The sequence below is a fragment of the Polyodon spathula genome, chromosome 19, assembly GCF_017654505.1.
Source record: "Polyodon spathula isolate WHYD16114869_AA chromosome 19, ASM1765450v1, whole genome shotgun sequence".
NCBI classification, from domain to species: Eukaryota; Metazoa; Chordata; class Actinopteri; order Acipenseriformes; family Polyodontidae; genus Polyodon; species Polyodon spathula.
The window spans coordinates 4,913,747-4,933,688 of record NC_054552.1 but is presented as its reverse complement, the minus strand read 5'-3'; the positions used below and the strand labels follow the sequence as shown (position 1 = coordinate 4,933,688).

The following is a 19,942-nucleotide window of genomic DNA, read 5'->3' as shown; positions in this document are numbered from 1 at the left end:
CTCAATAAAAACCCCTTAACAGTGTAGAGTATGGTGTGTAGATAAGTGGGGAAAAAAGACCTCTTTTAAATGCATGAAACTCTGAGGCACAAGTTCAAGGGGGTGTAGACTGTCTATAGGCACTGTAAAATTATATATATATATATATATATATATATATATATATATAATATATATATATATATATTTATATATATATATATATATCTTCCCTTTTTTTCGGATCCCACGTGCCTCAGGCTCCTGTTTTGTGATGGTATAGTTACACATACAGCTGAACTTGACTTCTTTGCGATGCAAATTATTTATCATAATTATTTAGTTTGAAGTGGCAGTGCTGCTCATTTTTAAATATTACATTTTGTTATTCCATGGAATAGGCCATTTTTTGTACATAAAAATATGTAAATGACGTGGAGATGTGAAACAGGACAACAGGTATATCAAGATTGACATGCAATAATAAGTCCACTACACCAGTGTCCTCGCTTAGTAGGAAATTTATTTTCATGTATCAGAACATAATTGCAGTGTATAACACAGCTACACTTAAAGCAAAACTAGTCAAATACTGAATGCATATTCTGGTTAAAACTGAAGCAAACTCCTATTAAACAAAGAAAGATTACCTTAAGATATATAGTACTGTATACAATATGTAAATCAACATAAAAATGTATAGGGATTTTCTGGAAACAATTAAAAGTGTATTACAAAAAGATACATGAAACAAATTCAACCACAATATTTTCTTTGTGAAAAATACAACTATTAGTGAGATAAAATGTACATTTAAAAATAAAAAAAAGGAGAGTATAAAAAGGCAAAATATTATTTTTTTTAAATTCAAAACAGGACAAAATAGTTACGGTCATTGCATTTCATTACAATATAATTTGTCACAAAAAAAGCAGTTTTAGGATTGCACCAACTCCATGTTCAGTCCTTTGAACACTGTTATAATAAAAAAGGCGTCAAAGCAAAAAAGAAGTTTCTATATTACGTCTTTTTTTTTTTTTTTTTTTTTTTAAAGAATGTAATGACAGACTTTCTTTACAAAATGTACAATATTCTTTATAAATTTGGCATTCCATTGTAGAAATTTGTATTTTTTTTTATTACCACCACCATTTTTTCCTATTTTTCTTTAGTGAATGAATAGCGGCAAAATAATAATAAAAAAAAAGATTTAAAACAATTAGTTCTCAGATTTAAAAGTGTTTTTATGCCTATACCAACACCTTAGTGCATGCTTGCCACTTTGATTTGTTAAAGAAAAAGGTACATTACAGAAAAAGGACTACAAAGTAGAAAACCCACTCAAAAACATTGGCCAGCATACAAAATGTGATGTATTTTAAATAGAGCAAGTACAGCCCCAGGCTGTTGCCAGCACCATGTGCAGGACCCATTATTGAAGCAGAAATGCCCAAATGTAAGAGCTTTGACCCTGGCACTGAGATGCCAACATTTCATCAGGTCTTTACCGTATAATTTATTAGTGCTTATTAATAAAATGCTATTTTATTTATTTTAAAAGGAACCGATGACACAACTGATTTGTCTGTTATAAACAGGTCTGTTGTACTTGTGTCAGAAGTTCACCAAACTTCTCAAAAAGACTTTCAACCCATTTGGAGTTTTTCATGCAGAGCTGTACGGTCTCCTCCTGACCTAAATCCTTATTCTGTTTTTGAACTGCTGAAATCTGTGGAGGAAAACAAAGCCAAAACAATGATGCTTTAATGATGAGGTCATTTTAAAAGTTTACTCTCCATGGCTATAATCTTTACTCCGACACATCAACCACAGCTATATTAGAAGCAATATCTTTACAAGGTACATTCATAATCTTTAACAATAAGTGAAACGGAATAGCTGGACATTTCTTCTGCATTCACAAGCCTGCTTACTGTATTCATCATTGCATTTCCTGAAACCATTTGAAATATAAAGATCTCACCTCATCTTTACACACAAGGTATGTGTGGTATTTATAATGCTGGAGTGAATGATACAAAGAAAACCATTGTGTTTTGTCCTTATCCACTGTATACTCCTGTAGGAGAGAAAACAAAAGTTGAAATTCAATATATTTCATCTATAACTTCCAACACCCAATCTTCTGTATTATTGTACTGCATAACAAGCAATGGGCAATGACACTTTATATCTCCACATCGTTTTTAAACTCATGAGATTACTATATTAATAAAATGAAATTATACAACGCAAAATCAGTCACATTCAGAATGTCAAGCTTTAATATAAGTCAACACTTATTCACATATAACACACACACATACACACACAGATTTAGTGGTACTAATGGTAATACAACCTTTATTTTAAAAGTTTTGAGTAAAGCACGCTATCACCACCTCCTGGACAAACTTGAATTAACATCTTGTCAAGAATTTTTTTTAATAAAAATGACACAAAATGGTTAAAATGTACAGAACATGTTCTATAAAAAAAAATAAAAACATATAGGTGTAAGTTTATATAGATATATATATATATATATATATATATATATATATATATATATATATATATATATATATATATATATATATATATATATTTTATGTTCCAAGTTCAGCTGTACCTACCAGTGGCAATTTCTTGGAAGCTTTAGCTGCTCTTAGTGTCCTTTTGTTGTAGGCTTTCCCACCCAGCTGTATTTTACATGTAGTGTTTTCACCCTTTTTTAAATCTGGCACAACCGTCAGTTCTGGAAAGCTGTCCAATGCACCCTGGAGATAAATGTAATTAAATAACAATTAGCAGTTAATAATTTGTAAATATATTGCTATATTTTTTATTTTTTTTATTTTAAATTTGACTACAGGTTGCAGATAAATGTAAATTTCAAGATTGTGTGTGTGTTTTTTATATATATATATTAAAGATGTGTACCACATTGCTGAGACTGAATATAATTCTGACAAATCGATTTACTACATTCTTAATTTTGCCTTCTGTACTAAAATGTGGAAGCACAAATGAGTACCGCTAACTTAAACAACATTACCTTAAACATCTGTGCAGCACGCAGTTTTGGAAGCAGCCTCCTCCTGTTGTCTGTAATCATACCATCAACCCTTTTCACATGAGGCAAAAGCAGTTCATCTGCAACACAAAGCAAGGACGTGGATCACATGAACGAGAACGCAAGTGACCGCGTCTTAGCAATAAAACCCTCCTTTACACACCAAATAAATAAGGATGATGATAACGCAGTAGTCAGTCGCATATCCGACTGTGGTGGGACCAGAGTAAGGGCGGAGATGTAAAAAGTCAGATAAATGAATCCTGTTTTAAAATACCATTATACACAGCTGCAACAATTACTATATTCACACAATTATCATTTTGAAAATCAGCTTTTATTAGGGAGCTCCCCTATATCCCTTGTTTAGAAAGATACAGGGTATTAATGCTTGTGACAGGGTAGCCGCCTGCTGTGTGGGTGTGTGCATTCACATTGAGACAGAGAAGTTGAAATGCCCTGCAGGCGAACAGGATGTATTTATATGTCAACACGGCATATCACCAGCGCATGGAGTACATACAACAAAGTTTTCGAAAACTTTGGTGGGATCTACAATCTCTGAACTACTCTACTCTGTTAAATAAACAAGCTCCGGCTGTAGGCGGTTTTGACTTGCTTACTCACTCTTCGGTTTCCAACCCTGGTTCTGGTTCACTTCAGCTTCTTTAGCCCAGTTGGCTTTGGTTTTGCAGCAGCCCTGAGGTGAATAAATGTAACCTTTTTACAGCCGACACCCCGCTGGAACACACCCACCTGCTGATTAGATTTCACACTTGGTAAATCGCACACAGCAGGCTGGCTCTCCCAGGAGCATCAGCTACTTCATTAACCCTTTAAGGACCGGGATCGTGTTAGCACAATCATGCAATAAAAAAGCACTTCTTTTTGATGCCACCTTAATTTGCAGTACAGGCTCGAAACACGTATCAATGGATTGTGGAGGGACTGACGTAAACTTCCTGAGGTTTTTTTTTTGTACGTGTGACATCACAGAGAGGGGTATTTAGTGTCTAAAGGGCGGAGACAGTTTACAGCAGCCCGCAGAAACAAAACATGACACAGTAACTTGTTTAGAGCTAATTAAAAAAAAAAAAAGGGGAAAACAGTAAATCTGATGTATTTGACAATTATATTCGAAGATTTATTCTGTCATGTGTTGTTATATGTTTTTTAAACATTTATAGGAAATGAGTAGATAAGCATGTACTGTTTCTTGAACTACATATATCAGGTAAGTTTTTTTTTTTTTGTTCCTTATTACTGATGATAAAGGAATGACTAACTTATTTTATTTAAAATACTTTTCAAGAAAAAAGAAGAGGCGTGTCCATTATTGCTTATAAAGACCCTGTGAATAAATGCGTATTATGTCATTGCAATCACTCAGGTGAAATAATGTCTTGTAATTTGCCCAAACATCAATATTTTGCAACTAATGCAAGGTAAGGTCCCTCAGGTCATACAATAACACCTTTTTATATTCTCTAAGCAGAATATATAATACACACACTGCTGTGCAAGTGTGTTTTTGCATGTTTCTACTGTTTGCATTTTTCGCATCTCAATCGCGCATTATTTATCTGACCCTACCGTGACTTACATAAATTTAAAGGATTTTTAAATGGCGTTTCTACTGATATATATATATATATATAAACACTTCACTATTTATTTTTTTTTTGATGCTACTCTCTCTCCCATGGATTGCTCCCCCCTGTTGAGAACCACTGGGTAAATGTGATGGACTAGCCACCACACCAGCTGCCCATGCACAGTTCACCCCGAGTTGCCATGATCACAAGTTCTTGAAGACCCTGATAAACACAAACCAAAGACCACTAAACAACAAGCCTGGCTCCCCCCCCCCACCCAAGCCAAGCTGCATCAACAACAGTCAAAGCTGCACAACAGCAGAAAACACAAGTGGAGTCCCAGAGTAAACCACTGATGCTCACAACATCGACATACAACTCCTGAAAGCATCAAAGACTTTTGTACACCAGTGTACACACAGTGTTAAAAAGAAGCTGCAAGTTTGTATGGTTTCTGAAGTACTTTATAATGTTCCCCAGAATGTTATGAAAAAAAGGAGACCATTTCCAAGATGCTGCTATAAAAAATAGATTTTTAGTTAATTTTTATAGGAAGAGAGTCAAATACAGCCAAAAAATGCCTGGTCCTGGGAGCATCCATTGAAATGCTTGGTCCTGAAAGGGTTCATTAATTACAATAAATACACACTATTTACAATATATATTTACACAAAAAACCCTCTTCCTGCGCAGGGCTCCAGCATTGTATACACTTCGGGTCGGGTCATTTACATAGTTGCAAAATGCATAGTTTTACAAAAAACAACAACAACGTTCAGTTGTAAGTACAAGTCACTTTCCTGTAGACATTGTGTATTAGCGCTGCACACGTGGGTGACTTTGCTGAAGAGCTTGATCATTGCATTAAATGGTTAGGGCGGAGACACGACGGATTGCTGTACTGAATTATAAAATTACACGTCTCCATTTATGCAGTCCCTGTCGTCCAGGCTTACCCTTGGCTTTCTCTAGAGCCTCCATCACATCTGCATCCAAAGCAACACTGATTAGCAGCTCCATGTAGCTCTTGAATGTTTCTTTCATGGTCCTGGTGTTCAGGAACCGGGTAGCAAACGGAACAGGAGGAGTAAACTCTGGAAAAGAAGCAGAATAGCAAAAATGAATGTTTTTGCTCAGAGCTCAATTTGTTATTAAGCAGTCTTCAGAGATTCCCAAAGGAACAACAAAGCCCAAATGGTGCTGACAAAGTCAAAGTTAAAATGTATTTTGTTAATAAGCTTTCTGAAGTAGTGAAATGGACCAATCGAAGGTCTTATACCCAGACTAGGTTTTTCCCCTACATGTTACTGGATATACTGTACTTCCCATCATTTCTTTCAACTTCAGTACAAATTAATTTGGAAACTTAGTCTAAATGCATGGTCACAAAATATATAAAAACTGTCCAAAATTTTATATATATATATAAATGTCAAAAATATTTATATACAGTTTTATATATATATATAAAAAAATATATATATATATATATATATATATATTATATATAATATATATATATATAATGTTATTTCCACACACTTACCATCGTCTTCACTCTGCACCTCGAGAGAGGATTCAGATGGAGATGGTGTAAATACTTCTTTCCATTTTTTTCGTTTTTTTGGCGGTGGTTCAGCCTTGACTTTCTGCTGTTTGGCTTTGGGTGTAGAGACTTTAGTCGATGCTGCTTTAGGTACAACAGCTTCAGGAGCAGAAGCTGAATCAGACACAGGCTTGTTGCTGAATTTAGGCAGGACACTCCTGAGAAGGTACAACATGAATGTCATGACATGACTCAGGTACCCAATTTCACAAACAAAAGATCAAAAGCACCTAAGAAGTTAGATGAAATGCTTATTTTTACTCTTAGCTCTTAAAATGTAAGCTGCAGTCAACTTAAAGGAATGGGAGCTGTGGTATTGCACAATAATTCAGTTTCCCTGAGCTGCTGCTATTAGTAATTGCTCACATGGAGTAATCAGTAACATTCCGACATGTGAAGGGAGGTTGGGGGAGGCATTGTAGACACAAACTCAGTCCAGTAAGAGAAAGTCATATACCTCATTGAGTGCACTGGTTTGCATCTTGGCTTCCTGTTGCACACTCGTACATACTCTTTCTTGTTTACAGTATCCAAGAACTTCACATACACTCGTTTGTACTTGGTCTTTGCGTCCCCAAAATATCCAAGATACTGCAAACAAAAAACACATCAGTAAGGACCAAGTCACTTTCAGCATTATCCATTAAAAAAATAGGTTTAAAAATGTAGAGCTTCGATAACACAATTCACATTTATTCAGTTTAAAACTACTGGCAGTGGATTTAAAATAAATAACTAAATAAAGAAATAGAAAGCAGCTCTACTTACACTGTTGGTTGCAGAAAACACCCTGTTCCCATTTCTCAATTCAGGCACAAATTTCTGCAACAAGGCTTTTTGTACCTTCCATATAGCAGGAGGCTCTATCCCTGCTTTCAGTGTAATCTGCAAAGAAGAAAAAGCCCACGATTTATTTTATTAATTTGTAGTTTACATGGAGATGATGCAACTCCCAAGAATGGATGTCAAACAGAATGTTATAAATCTAGAAGCCACTGTACTGGATCAAATGTGTTCTGTAAAATATTTACAGTAAACATGAGGTTAGCAGATGTCTAAAATGCATCACAACAATAAAACATGTCAGTATTACAGTTCTTCCTTTTCAGATGTGATTAACATTCAGGTTTCTCAAGGTTCGAAAGAGACTCAGATCAACAAAAACAGCATTTCTATTCTGCCCCCCTTTGATCTTTAAGTGATTCATTTTCTAAGACAACTGAAAACAACGGATTCAGCAAAGAAACTTGAGAAAAGAAAACTGCACTTTGTCAAATAAACCGCCCTTAACTGTCCCACAGTACTCAACTGCTTATTTATCTATCTGAAAGTGAATTTTTTTTTATATCAAATTGGTTAACAAGCGTTAGAGGAGGACAAACAATATAATTTTGTCATTTAAACGGATAACAGGCAAGTTAGAAATAAGTGTTGTGCTAGTAATGTAGCTGCAATTCTATTGCAATACTATTACTGCCACAGCCACAGCACGCAGATTGCTAAAACAAATACATGCAAAGTTATACAAAATGTAAAATTTAAAACAATTCTGAACATATGGGTCATTTGCACACAGATGTCTGAACCAAATGCGGTCACCGAGGGCATTTTTAAACACACAACCCTCAATTTGTAATCTCTATTGACTATTAAAAAAAAAAAAAAAAGACTACATTTGGAACCCTCTAAATATACAGATCAACAAGACGAGAATCTAAATTGACGATTTTGCAGATTGACATACTGTGCTATGGGAGCTTTGAAAGGACTAAACAAACAAACATACAAACAATGAATCCATTAATCACACATTTTTCCATGTCAGCCAAGCTTGGCTTTAAAGGTCAAAGTAAGAATTTACTAAGCTGGACACATGCTGCATAAATATGTGTGGCTCTCAAAAATTATGAATTTAGGAGGTGTTCAAAGGGTTATTTAGTTACTACACAATGACAAATAGCAAATGTTGTTGCTTTTTTACTCTAGCAAATATTTAATACTTTATTTGTGAAAATAAAAGTATGATTAATATAGCATTCTAAAACCATGGTTATGCAACTGATGCATTAATGGCACATGTAGATGAACAGTGTGGTGAAGCCTGCAAAGCCTAGCAGCCATTAAAACAGTAAAAGAAACTTAACACGCTTAATGACGATAGTCTTTCTCAGTGTCCTCAATGACTTTTGAGAATATATAGGTCAAAATGTTTGCCACTGAATCTGTTTGGTTTATTTTAGGGTTTCTAATTTAGCACCCTGTTTAACACATGTTGACGAGCCTATATAAATCCCTGGATCATTTTAAGAAAAATACAGCCATTAGAATTACCTTCAGGCTATCTATGTCCTCAATCTTCACTACAAATTCATCTCTCTCCCTGTACATTCCCTCCCCTCCGCTGTCAGAGTTCTCCTCATCCGTAGAGCCCTCGACTGCAGCAGATGCGTGTTTCACAGCCCGCTGGTCGGAAGGAATGTCCTTAAGCTCATCTTGTGGGGTGGATGCTGTTTGTGGAGGTGGTGGATCCTGTGTCTTTAAGATTGATAACGTTGTACCTGGAGGTTGCTCCTGCTTTACAACAGGAACAAGGAGATTTGGTTCTTGTTCTATGGTTAAAAAATAAATAAATAAATAATTGTAAAGTTAAGAGCATAACCTTAACAGTTTTTTTTTTTTTTTTTTTTTTTTTTTTTTTAAATAAACATTTAAAGCAGTTAGATATTTTACAAAGTGATATTAGCACGATTCAATAATTCTCAAAAATGCATTAAATGTGGTATCAGTCACCTTGTCTTTCTGCATTTTAATCTTCTACATGTATTCGAAGACGGGAAGGGTTAACAGGAAAAAAATGTCCAACCAGAGTTTGTTGCATTTATTTATATAGCCCAATGCTTGTTGGAAAGGGGGTTGTCTGGAAGGATTCACATACATGTTAACTTTTTGGCAATCAATAGAAGTATTTGGCCATATACAAGCGTGAAGAGAGAACAAAAACAGCAAAATCAATTAGGTCAATTTATTTTCTCAATATTTGAGAACTATGTGTCGTTTATAACAAATCCTTCCATCTAAAGAGTTTTACAACCTTAAAAAAAAGTTGTCTCAATTACATCATATTCCTGCCAACATTGCTGCAACTGTCGTTATTTACCGGATTTCATCTTTTTCTCAGAAGGCTCGTCCAATGCCGATAATGCTGAGGTTATGCTCTGCTGAAGATCCCGATTCTTTCCTACTGAATCATCTTCATCAGAAGAGAAAGACGGCAATGTTTCCAAGTTCTTCTTCAGGTCATCATCTAGTTTTTTTGATGCACTTCCACCACCACTCTCTGAAGACATTGAAGGTACTGTCTGAGGCTGGGATTTCGCTGGTGGCGGTGGGGGAAACGGTGGCCGTATGGCAGTGACTGGTGTTTTTCTTGTGCGATTGGGCGTTCGGATTGCAGGAGCGGAGAATTGCTGTTTAGGGCCGGATTTTAGAAAGTCTAAAAAGGAAGCGATGAAGCCCGTTTTAACCTCCGGCTGTTTTTCCTCCACCTCTCTGATTTTTTGCCGAATTCTCTCCTGATGCTGATAGCTATCATAGCAGCTGTCTGAAGTGGAAGGAGAGTTGGCGTCACTTCCTCTGGAGTTTTGACGTTTACCCTGCCCACTTCGTTTCATAGGTTTCGTGTTGCCGTTCTCATCCTCTCCAATCACCTTAACTGATCCTTTTGCCTTGGATTTTTTCTTTGGAAAACCATCCGGAGAAAAATCTAGCCTCCCCTCCTCTGTTTTAATGTTTGCTGTCCCTCCGAGATGTGTTTGTGATTTCAGTTTTGGCTTTATTTGTCGTTTTGCCTTGTTCAATAGCCCAGCTGGGTCGTAGTCTTCCCCAGCTAAATTATATTCATTTTCTGAAACAGCACTTTCATCACTTATGCTCCTCCCACTAGGGGCAAAGTCAGGATTATTTATATGGTTTAAAGCCCTTTGATCTTGTATCTCATCATTTTCTTCTTCAGATTCTTGGCTAGTGCTTCGGCTCTTTTGAAAAGAACTCACGCTCTTATCTCCAAGCTTGTGCCTAGAGTTTAGTGCTGGAGGGGTTAATCCAGCCTGTACACTGGGATCTGAATTCTCCAAAACTTGGTGTTCAAGGACTGATATCTTGGACTGCAATGTAGACACTGAATGGAGAACCATATTCATCTGACTACCACTTAATGTCATATTAATGTTTTGTGGGTTTGCGACTATAGATTGCGAGGTGAAATTAGGAGATACATGCCTTGCGTCAACTGACTGAAAATGTGACTTTGAATCAGTGGCGCTCCCAAGTGATGGAATTTCACCTTCACTTGAACTGGGTTTGGCAAACTCCTGTGGAGTAACCCCACAAGCTGCTGCAGTGGCAGCCAAAATATCATCAACATTGGACAAGATGTTCCTCTCATCACCCAGCAACATTGAATCCGGAAAACATAAGGAACTCAGAGCAAAGTGGTGCTTCGATTCGTGCTGATTTGGTTGAATGAAATGATCTTTTAGTGTTGGATGTTGCTGAAGTGATTTTGACGATTCTGTCACATCTATTTTCATTACCTCTGAATTTGGAGGAAGAATGTGCTGCTGATTTTGTCCTCCATTGGAATGAATAATGAGATCTTCCATTTGAAGGTACTGTGCCTGGATCTGTTGCATTTTAGACTGGTCAAGGCCTTGATGAAGCAAGGACTGCTGCAGTAAAATCATCTGCAGATCTCGTGCAGGCTCTAGAAGTACCTGAGCACTCGGTAGTCTTGCGTGCTGGGTTTGCCGTAAAGCATGCAGCTGACCTTGCTGTTGAGTGTTGATTTCCTGGGACTGATGGTCTTGTTGTCTTGTTTCTTGTACCTTATGTAGTAGAGAGTGCTGTTTTAAATCTTCTGTGCTTATGCTGAGATGCGATGTGCGTGTTAAACTAGAGGTCTTCTTCAAGTCTTGGACAACACTATTGTTGACACCACCAACATGCTGTCCGTGATGGACTAAGGAACTCATTCTCTCTTCCTTTTTAGATCCCTGATGAGCGAGGCCAATAATCTGATCTTCAGGCCGCGAATGGCTCCTTATCACACTCTGCGAATTATATCTGTCGTCTGCCTTTGACACAACATACACTGTGTTTTGCTCAACTAGCTCACTTTCTGCAAGACTTTGAGCTGACGCTTCAAGGGAAGCCTGCTGCAATGCTTGCAAGTCTTGAATAGGAAATTCATCTTCCTCCTGCTTAGACAGGACAAATAAACTTGAATCCGACTTCCTCTTACCGTACGTTAGCTTAGTGTCAGAGGATGGTCGATGATCATGCAAAGCTTGTGAACGTGAGGATGAAGAAAAAGTAGGTGACTGAACTGGAGGCAAGTACTTATGAGACTGAGGCGATGAGCCATTTTTTGTTTGACTGCTTGGCGAAGACTGCATTAAAATATAATTCTGGGTTGAAACTGGCAAATTCTGGGCACGAGACGAAGAAAATGACAGAGACTGTGAGGTCAGAGTGAGAGATTGTCCTGAAGCATAGTTCTGTGATGGGCTGACTGATGAAAGACCCTGTGGCTGGGTAGAATAGCTAACAGTAGGCAAACCCTGAGAGTGGCTGGAAGAATAGCTTTGAGAATGATTAACTGAACACAAACCTTGTGCTTGACCAGAGTAGTCTTCATTGTGTCCAACTGAAGACAAAACCTGTTGATGACTGGAAGAGTAGCTTAGTGTCTGGCTAACAGGTGTCAGGTTTTCTGAGTTATACAATGAAGGCAACTTTTCTGACTGACTGGAAGAATACACCTGTGAATGGCTGACACTCGTGGGCATGTTTTGTGATGCAACATAGTTCTGCGACTGGCTTACTGACATCAAATTAGGTAGTTGTGCTGAAGAATATGCCTGTGGCTGGCTGGCTATTACTGTGCTCTGCTTCGGTGCAGAAGCAGAGTAACTCTGTGGCTGCACGTTAGGGGATACACTTTGGGATTTGGTTGTCTTTGTCGTGCGCTGAGTGCGTTTGGTAGAAGAGTCTTTTGCTTTTGGGGTAGACGTAGATGAATAACCCGGAGAGGGAATTGTGGATGGGTAAGCCTGAGTTTGCTCCAGTGTGGCTTGTGATACCTTCTGTTGTGGTCCTCCATTGCTCACCTGAGTATTATCTCCTAGTGGACTACAGGGCAGCGCAGGTTGCCTAGATGGATCCTGGAAAGACACTCCACTTCCACCTGTTAAGTAACCCTGTAAGGAATGCTGAGCATTTGACAATTGTGCCTGAACCGGTTGAGTACTGGAAGGCCGCTGATGGTGTTTGATAACACTACATTCTCGTTGAAGTGCTCTTTCGATGGAGGCAGTGGAACCTGTGAAGATTGATGTGCTGTAAGGCTGGGAGGCCTGCTGTCCACCACCAAGAGCAGAGGGCAGCAAACTGAACTGGGGTTGTAAGAGATGAGGGGCAGATTCCTGGGCTGAACGATATGTTGATGACTGTGGAGGTATGCTGGTGCTCAGGACAGTGCTTCCAATGCGGTCAAATGCCAGAGCAGCTGGAACACTGCCCTGTGTTGCTTTCATTTGCAGTAAGGGGTCATGAGGAGACAAAAGACCATTTGAGGATGGACTGAAAGATGCATCTTGAAGTGTCAATGATGGAGTAGTGGCAAAGTTCCTTGTACTGAAGGTATTGGGGTGCTGATAGGCAGAGAGAGCTGATGTTGGTGCAAACGTTCCTGGAGCGGGTAGAGCTCCAGTGACAAATAACTCTGCAGCAGCTGATGAATGCATGCCTATAAGGAGAAAAAAAGAAACAAACAGTGTAATGCAATACTAAAGAAATGCATCCTTATGTATACAACAGAAACCAAACCAAAACTGTAATTTTCCTAACATTGTAATGCAATACTAAACTGCGTCTTCACGTATACAACAGAAACTTAACTAAAACCGACATTTTCATAACATTGCAAACCTGAGGATACCGACAAAAGATAAACCTGCACTGAATCTGAGACCGACATTTGAATACAATGAAATAGCGCTTGTGTTGAAAAAAATTCACACACAAAGAAAATCAGATCTGGGTCAAAAGCATGAGATTGTCATGAGACATGTCTTGCCTAGGTTAGCTGCATTACCTGTCTGCCATGAGGGAGTTCTGAACTGTGGAAGAAGGGAGGCTGCAGCAGCCCCAGTCTGTGGATTGCGGGATTCAAGAGCAGAGAGGAAGTTCATGACTGACGTGTCTGTAGGGTTACTGCCAGTGTGCAAACCTGCATCGAATAATCCAGACAGCCCTGTTTTTATTTATTTAAAAAAAATAAAATAAAAAAAACAAAATTAACATATACTGTACATTTAACATATAATTAAGTTTGCTGTCTAGGTTATTCTTGAAGGCAAACAGACAAAACATTGAAGGTCAACATTGTGTAAGCTTTTAGTAAAATAGAAAGCAGTCTTGACTAGTTGGCATTTGACCTAAACCATAACAATTACACCACAAATGCAGTCTTACCTAAATATTTATGCAAGACAAACTCTTGTTTGTCTTAAACAAATATCACAGAATGACCATCAGGCCCCTGATTTGAACTGGCCTGGGTCTTAACATCATAAGGACATCATCACTTGGTTACAATAAACAAAGTGGGTTTAAGTGGAACATGCATCTGTACAGTACCTGCTGGATGATGTGCTGCAACATAGCCAGGAAGCTGATGTGAAGCCGTGTAGGACTGTCTGTGGAGAAGCTCATGTTCAGGGTGTGATGGATGAGTCGCTCCATAGCTCAAACTGAAAAACAAAAACACCCCTGTGTAAGAAGCCAGCCAGACTCTACAATATTACATACTCTCAACGTTACGTGGCACACAAAATGCAAGACAAATTTTGCCTTACAAAGACCTGCAGAAATCTAAAAAGCAGGGGGCACGGTTGCCTCTGCCAACGTAGCAAGTTGTAAGTTTTGCCGAAACTGGCAAAACTACACTGAAAGCTAAACAAAACTGAATCTTTGCCTAATTAACAGAAAATTATCCACAAAAAAATTTATTACTACAGGTACAAAGTCTCAGTGACTGCTGAAACTTCAAATATATATAGAGTACTTACAGTCTACTGTAACTGAAAGTATAAGGGTTTAACAGACTGAATGTTCCTAGGGAACATATGGACACAATTCTGGTTCAGACATGTCAGTAAAAATAGCAAATATATCTACAACAGCAGTGTATGTTTGCTACAACAACAACAAAAAAACATGTATTGAAGTAATATGATATAATGTATTGCTAACAGAAAAGGATGTAAAATGTAGTTTAACCTTGTGGAATATTTTAAAAATATATATTTTAAATACCAAACTCGTGCAGTGACTGATCGACGCAGGTTGACTCGACACACCGACTTTACAAACTTCTGCGACCGGCATAAAACTAACTCCACAACAAATAGAAGATATCTTGTGGCACAAAGTAACACAACTGTCAATACAAAAGAATCAGGAAAAAACAAAAGAAACAGACAAACAAACAAAATCTTCAACCTTTGGGCTTTACATAATGTTTTGTTTTCTATGTGTCCCTTTTTTTTTTCTTCTTGTGGTACACAAGATTCATGAAACTGCTTCAGTGCTAGAAAACTCAACAATTTACAGTTTGTAGTTAAAAACATTAGAAAACTTTTCATTGAAACTAACAGGCAATACCCTGGTCTATTATACCATTTAAACATCTGAGGTAATAGATCAAAGCCCACACACTGTAAAAAGGAAGGAAAAAATGATCTTAAGGAAAGCAGCTTCTTTTTACACTGCAGACCAACCATGCAGCCACCTCTACAGCACTGGAGGACAATGCAGCTGTGGGCAGCTTACAGGCAAGGCCGCAGACGCTCTGCCAGACCACAGGGGTTGCTGGTGCGCAGTGAGCTGAGGACACCCTGGCCGACCTAAGCCCCCCCTACAACCAGTTTAGAAGCAGTAAATTATAATCCTGACGTTTCTAAAGCAGAGTTAAAGCTATTGAAAAAACATATTTAATGTGTTAAAACAGACCAATAATACTGTAATTTTAAATGTTCAGTGTTTGGACAGCTCTGTTCATGGTGTTACAGTCCTTTGTGAAAATGGATCGTCTGTTTCTTGGAAGGAATGTTTAGATTACTCTGCAATTACCATAATACAAAATATACAACTACTCCTTTTGTATTTGACCGGCTATCTCTGTCGCTTTCACTTATGAAATTTTTATGTTAACAATCAAACCCATATGTTGTTCAGACTTTTTTTGCATCTTCAGAATGACTCATTAAATTGTGATGAAACTTTATACACATTCTTACAAACATTTCCCAGAATGTTAATCTGGTAACATTAATAAAAGGCTACACGTCTGTATCGTGTTGCCATTGTGGTTAATCAAAGGAAACTGTCCATTTACCAATCTCAGCCCACTCCCACCCGTTGGATTAGAGGATAGTAAATGTTTATGAATGCAAGGTAGAAATGTAGAGCTGGACTCACCATGTTCAAGTTCGCCGCTAGGTTTAAGTAACAATGAGTCTGCTCAGCCAAGTCTACTGACGGCAGACTCCTATACATGCTCAAGTTAGTCTTGTCTCTCTGTACAAAGGCACACTGTTAACCTTTTTTGTTTTTTTTACAAATGAAAAAAAAAAAAAAACACAGTAGTTATAACAAGGTTACCGGTCACTACTTTTTCACTTTATGTTAACAGTGTTCTCGTTCAAAAAGTAGTAAATCAAAAATACAGTTGAGAAAATGTGATAACCAAGCTGTGCTACAGGGCATTGTCACAAAAGCATACCCATAATTAGGGAAATTCAAACCCTCCTGCCCTATAACACAGGCCTGTGCTTCACAGAACTAGTATGTCCTTATTCAGCACTTCTGCTTAAATCAGTTTAAATAAGGAACAAATGTTAATTTTCATACAATCACAATACATTAAAATAACCAACCAAACAAAGTTGGGCCCTGCATTGCTGAGACTGAGAAGAAATTAAACAAAAGCAGCCCAGGTTTCTAGAATTTTTAAAAAAAATGTTTTAAGGCATTAATAACCTTGTATAAGATGACCTCATTAGGATGAAGTGTTTTCAAGCACTGCAAATTCTTGTACATTTATACATGATTATACACTATAAAAACTACTATATAAAAGCGGTTTTACTTTTTATAAATCACACGCAAAGATTGGCAGGGTAGATTTAGCTGCAGGGCCCGAAGTGTCCTTCCCATACTGAAACCTGTTTGTCACTTTTTCACTGTGTTGCAGGTATATACTGCTGTAACGAATTGCCACATTGGAGATTATGACATCTTCAAACTCTGTTAACAGATTAAAAAGTGAACACAATATTTGCAATGTGGCTTTACAAAGGTACATCCTTCTTAAACATGTTAAACTATTTTTTTGTAAACCAGGAGACATTGAATTATATTTATGTTGTCTGGTTGCAGAAGGGCAATTAGCGAGACCGTAACTAAGATTCACCTTCTAACAGAAACCACAATGAGATGTCACTTGCTGATATGATCAGTATCGCTATATTCAGCATTCACCTTGATTATCATTTAGAACAAATTTATAAACCAGAAAACAAAAATGATTTCGCAAATCTCCTTGAGTCATTTTAGGTGTGTGAGTGATCCCATTATCCAACACACTTTGTACATCGAACATGTACAGTATCCATAGACAAGTGGTGTGGAATATATTTAAACCTATAAAAGTAATTACTAATGTATTACACATTTTTTGTATTACAGGTATTACTATTAAGCAATCAATAACATTAAGTCATAATCAAAAGCCTTTTTTTGGGAGCGGGGCAACTTTATTTTAATGGAGTACAGCTAGGTACTTAAATCTCTTCCTACAAAAGCCCAACATCCATTCCTTTTTCTTGGTAACCTCAGCCATACTTTTTGTTATGCTGAAAACCTACAATGCCTGACTCAAAAACAACAACTGTGGTTTCATCCACAGGGTTTCTTTTCTTGCTCAAATTTCATGGCTGCGTCCGAGTACCATGCCTCAGTAGGAAAGCTTGACCTGCCCATGCGATTTTTTAAAACTTGGTACTACTTTGTAGACTAGAAACGTACAGATCATATGCTGTCACAACACAGTACACAACTTCTATGTTCATGAATAACAGGAAATATTCTGTTTTTTTTTTTTTTTTATTCTAGAGTGGTTGTCCCACACAATGACATTTATACCTGAAAACATTTGGCAGTTGTATAAAGCACAGTTGACAACCACATTACTGTGTATGACATTTTTGTAAATGATGTTATAGGGCATTTACTGCATTTTTCTCCTTGCTAAGTACCAATAATAAATGCATGATTTGTACTTTACTGAATACAAACAAGTGCACATTTAGATATTTAACAAACTGTGTTGTGAATATTTTACTGCATTATTTTGGCTGCATTGTTGCTTGGACAGGACACAGGACTATACTAATATGCTTTGGAACAAAATAATGCAATACTTCTACTGCGTGAGGCATGCTGTTAATCCAGAGATTGGGTGGCAACGGTAAATGTCACTTTCATCCTTTTTGGGCAAATCATTTTGACCACATGGCACACCATACGGTCTTGAGTCAGCAGTGGGAAGAAAAAAAAAAAAAAAAATGTATGTATATATATATATATATATATATATATATATATATATATATATATATATATATATATATATATATATATATAGAGAGAGAGAGAGAGAGAGAGAGAGAGAGAGAGAGAGAGAGAGAGAGAGAGAGAGAGAGAGAGAGACTTACTTTGTCAAGTTATAATAAATTTTAAGACCCGGGAATTTTAAATGTAAAATTATTCGAGAAATTATCCGTTAATTAATTAAATTGCTTCTTTGGAACAAAAAGCCAAAATAAATAAATAAATAAATAAAAGGTTTTCGGCAGATTCTCCTAGCCTGTCATGCAATATTCCTGGGCCCAAAAATATAATGACGTATTATTTTATGCAGAACAAGTGCTTTACAATTCAGTTCAACAATGAACTTGGGGTGCTAAAATGTAATTTTACTAAATGTCTATATGCAGCACAGTCTTTTGAGGCAAGGTATTGTGTCGCTGTGTGCATTACAATGTTATACTTCTGTAAGACCAAAGCAAATATATCTCTCATTTCGCAATTTTACATATCATGTTAAATTTCCCGTTTATCGGTCTAAATGTACACCACCAGCAATAGCATCATGCTACTTGCATGATATCTAGATGAGCGGTTGGTTTGTATGTATGTTTTATCTCCAAAACCCGACATCCACACCTGAACAAAAACTATTCTTTTCGTCTCAACCCAGGAAAAAAAAAAAAAAAAAAAAGTAATGTAGGCCTATTTTGCTTGCACTGTAATTCTGTTTTCACACAATATATACTTCGGTGTTTCACTTCTGTTGACAAACAGGACCACGCCTCCATTTAGGAAATATAGCTACGTGTTTGTAAAAAACGCGATCTACATTGCCTTTTACTATTGCTAGTTTAAACGCATGGTTTTTTTTTTACGCCTTTCCCGTTGTACGTTTTATGAATAGACCATGTGCAATGCCACACATACATGTTTAAAACGCCACTTTTTATTTATTGAGCTACTGTTTAAAAATATATATATATATTTTTTTTTTATTAATTATTGTTTGGAAAAGTGTATGTCAATATAGCCAACTCATTTAAAAACACCACATGATTATATAACGTGAGTGAAAAACAGCAGAATGAGAAATGAATACGGTGTATTTTACAGTATCCATAATGTTCTACTTAAATGTATCCATATACAGAAATTTCCAATCTGGCCTTTTAGTTGCAAAGTTGCAACAGTGCAATAAGTGTGTCTATATGTAACAAAGTCCACCATTTCCTTTTATAAGCAAATTTTTAACTCTTACATATTTGAATATCAAGGGGGAAAAAAAAATACTGCACGCCCCTATATCGGAATGTAAACTTTACCAGTCTGGAATACGAGGGCCGCAACCCCGGACTTTTCCTGGGAGCTTGAGCTGCCATCACTTCGTTGCTTCCCTTACCTCGGCTTGATGCTAGCTGTGCTGCGCTCGTAGGCCCAAGCTGCAGTCTGTGCTGGTGAAACTAACGGGTCCGGAAAGCTTGGAGTCGGGTAGTTCCTGTCCATCATCCGGCAAAGACAGGGAGTGCTGCACTTCCCCAGTAGAGTGAAACAAGCAAACAGGGCCAGCCAGAAGCAATCACATTGTCTCGGAGGATTGATCGGGGCTCGCTGGCTCAGCTGTAATGGTACGGGGGGAATCCACGAATGACTTAATATCCGATTATTGTCTGATGATGATGATGATGATTATTGTTGTTGCAATGCTGTCTCTTACTCAATCATAATGTTACTACTGCATGGGATCTGATCCCCATGTTGGTTTATTTCCCAGGATGCACCTCCAATACCAGCTGGGTTGCAAATTACACTTATCTGTCAGTGAAATTATTCTAGAACGAAACATGGAATACAGTATTTTTCTTTTAATTTTTTAATAGATTTTTTCACATATGAAAACATTAATAATGCAACAATACTATGTATTGTTCCCGTGTATGTGTTTATACCTAACTGTAAAATAAAGCGTCTTTTAAA

The 19,942-nt window shown here is 37.3% G+C and overlaps 1 protein-coding gene across 2 annotated transcripts; it reads right to left on the bottom strand.

Moving 5' to 3' along the window:
* Positions 1 to 484: 484 nt before the first annotated feature.
* Positions 485 to 19,733, bottom strand: LOC121294597 (glutamine and serine-rich protein 1-like). 2 transcript variants are annotated; one of them, XM_041218462.1, is made up of 13 exons: positions 19,368 to 19,733; positions 13,955 to 14,067; positions 13,410 to 13,568; positions 9,414 to 13,061; positions 8,588 to 8,865; positions 7,025 to 7,141; positions 6,714 to 6,847; positions 6,197 to 6,414; positions 5,607 to 5,744; positions 3,038 to 3,135; positions 2,616 to 2,759; positions 1,964 to 2,059; positions 485 to 1,708 (listed from the first exon to the last, which is right to left on the bottom strand). In XM_041218462.1, exons 1-13 carry the CDS (start codon positions 19,472 to 19,474, stop codon positions 1,568 to 1,570), a joined length of 5,391 nt encoding a protein of 1,796 aa, XP_041074396.1. In that variant the 5' UTR covers positions 19,475 to 19,733; the 3' UTR covers positions 485 to 1,567. The 2 variants fall into 2 exon arrangements, with proteins under 2 accessions (XP_041074396.1, XP_041074397.1); XM_041218463.1 differs by having other exon boundaries at positions 13,410 to 13,544.
* Positions 19,734 to 19,942: the final 209 nt, after the last annotated feature.

Bases quoted from the DNA above. Each gene is read 5' to 3' on its own strand.
- LOC121294597 (XM_041218462.1), bottom strand. From the start codon at position 19,474: ATGATGGACAGGAACTACCCGACTCCAAGCTTTCCGGACCCGTTAGTT. The intron at 8,866-9,413 runs GTAAATAACGAC...TTTTAACCATAG, and splicing joins TGAGAAAAAGATGAAATCCG to AACAAGAACCAAATCTCCTT. The intron at 7,142-8,587 runs GTAATTCTAATG...TCTTCTTTGCAG, and splicing joins AGGACATAGATAGCCTGAAG to ATTACACTGAAAGCAGGGAT.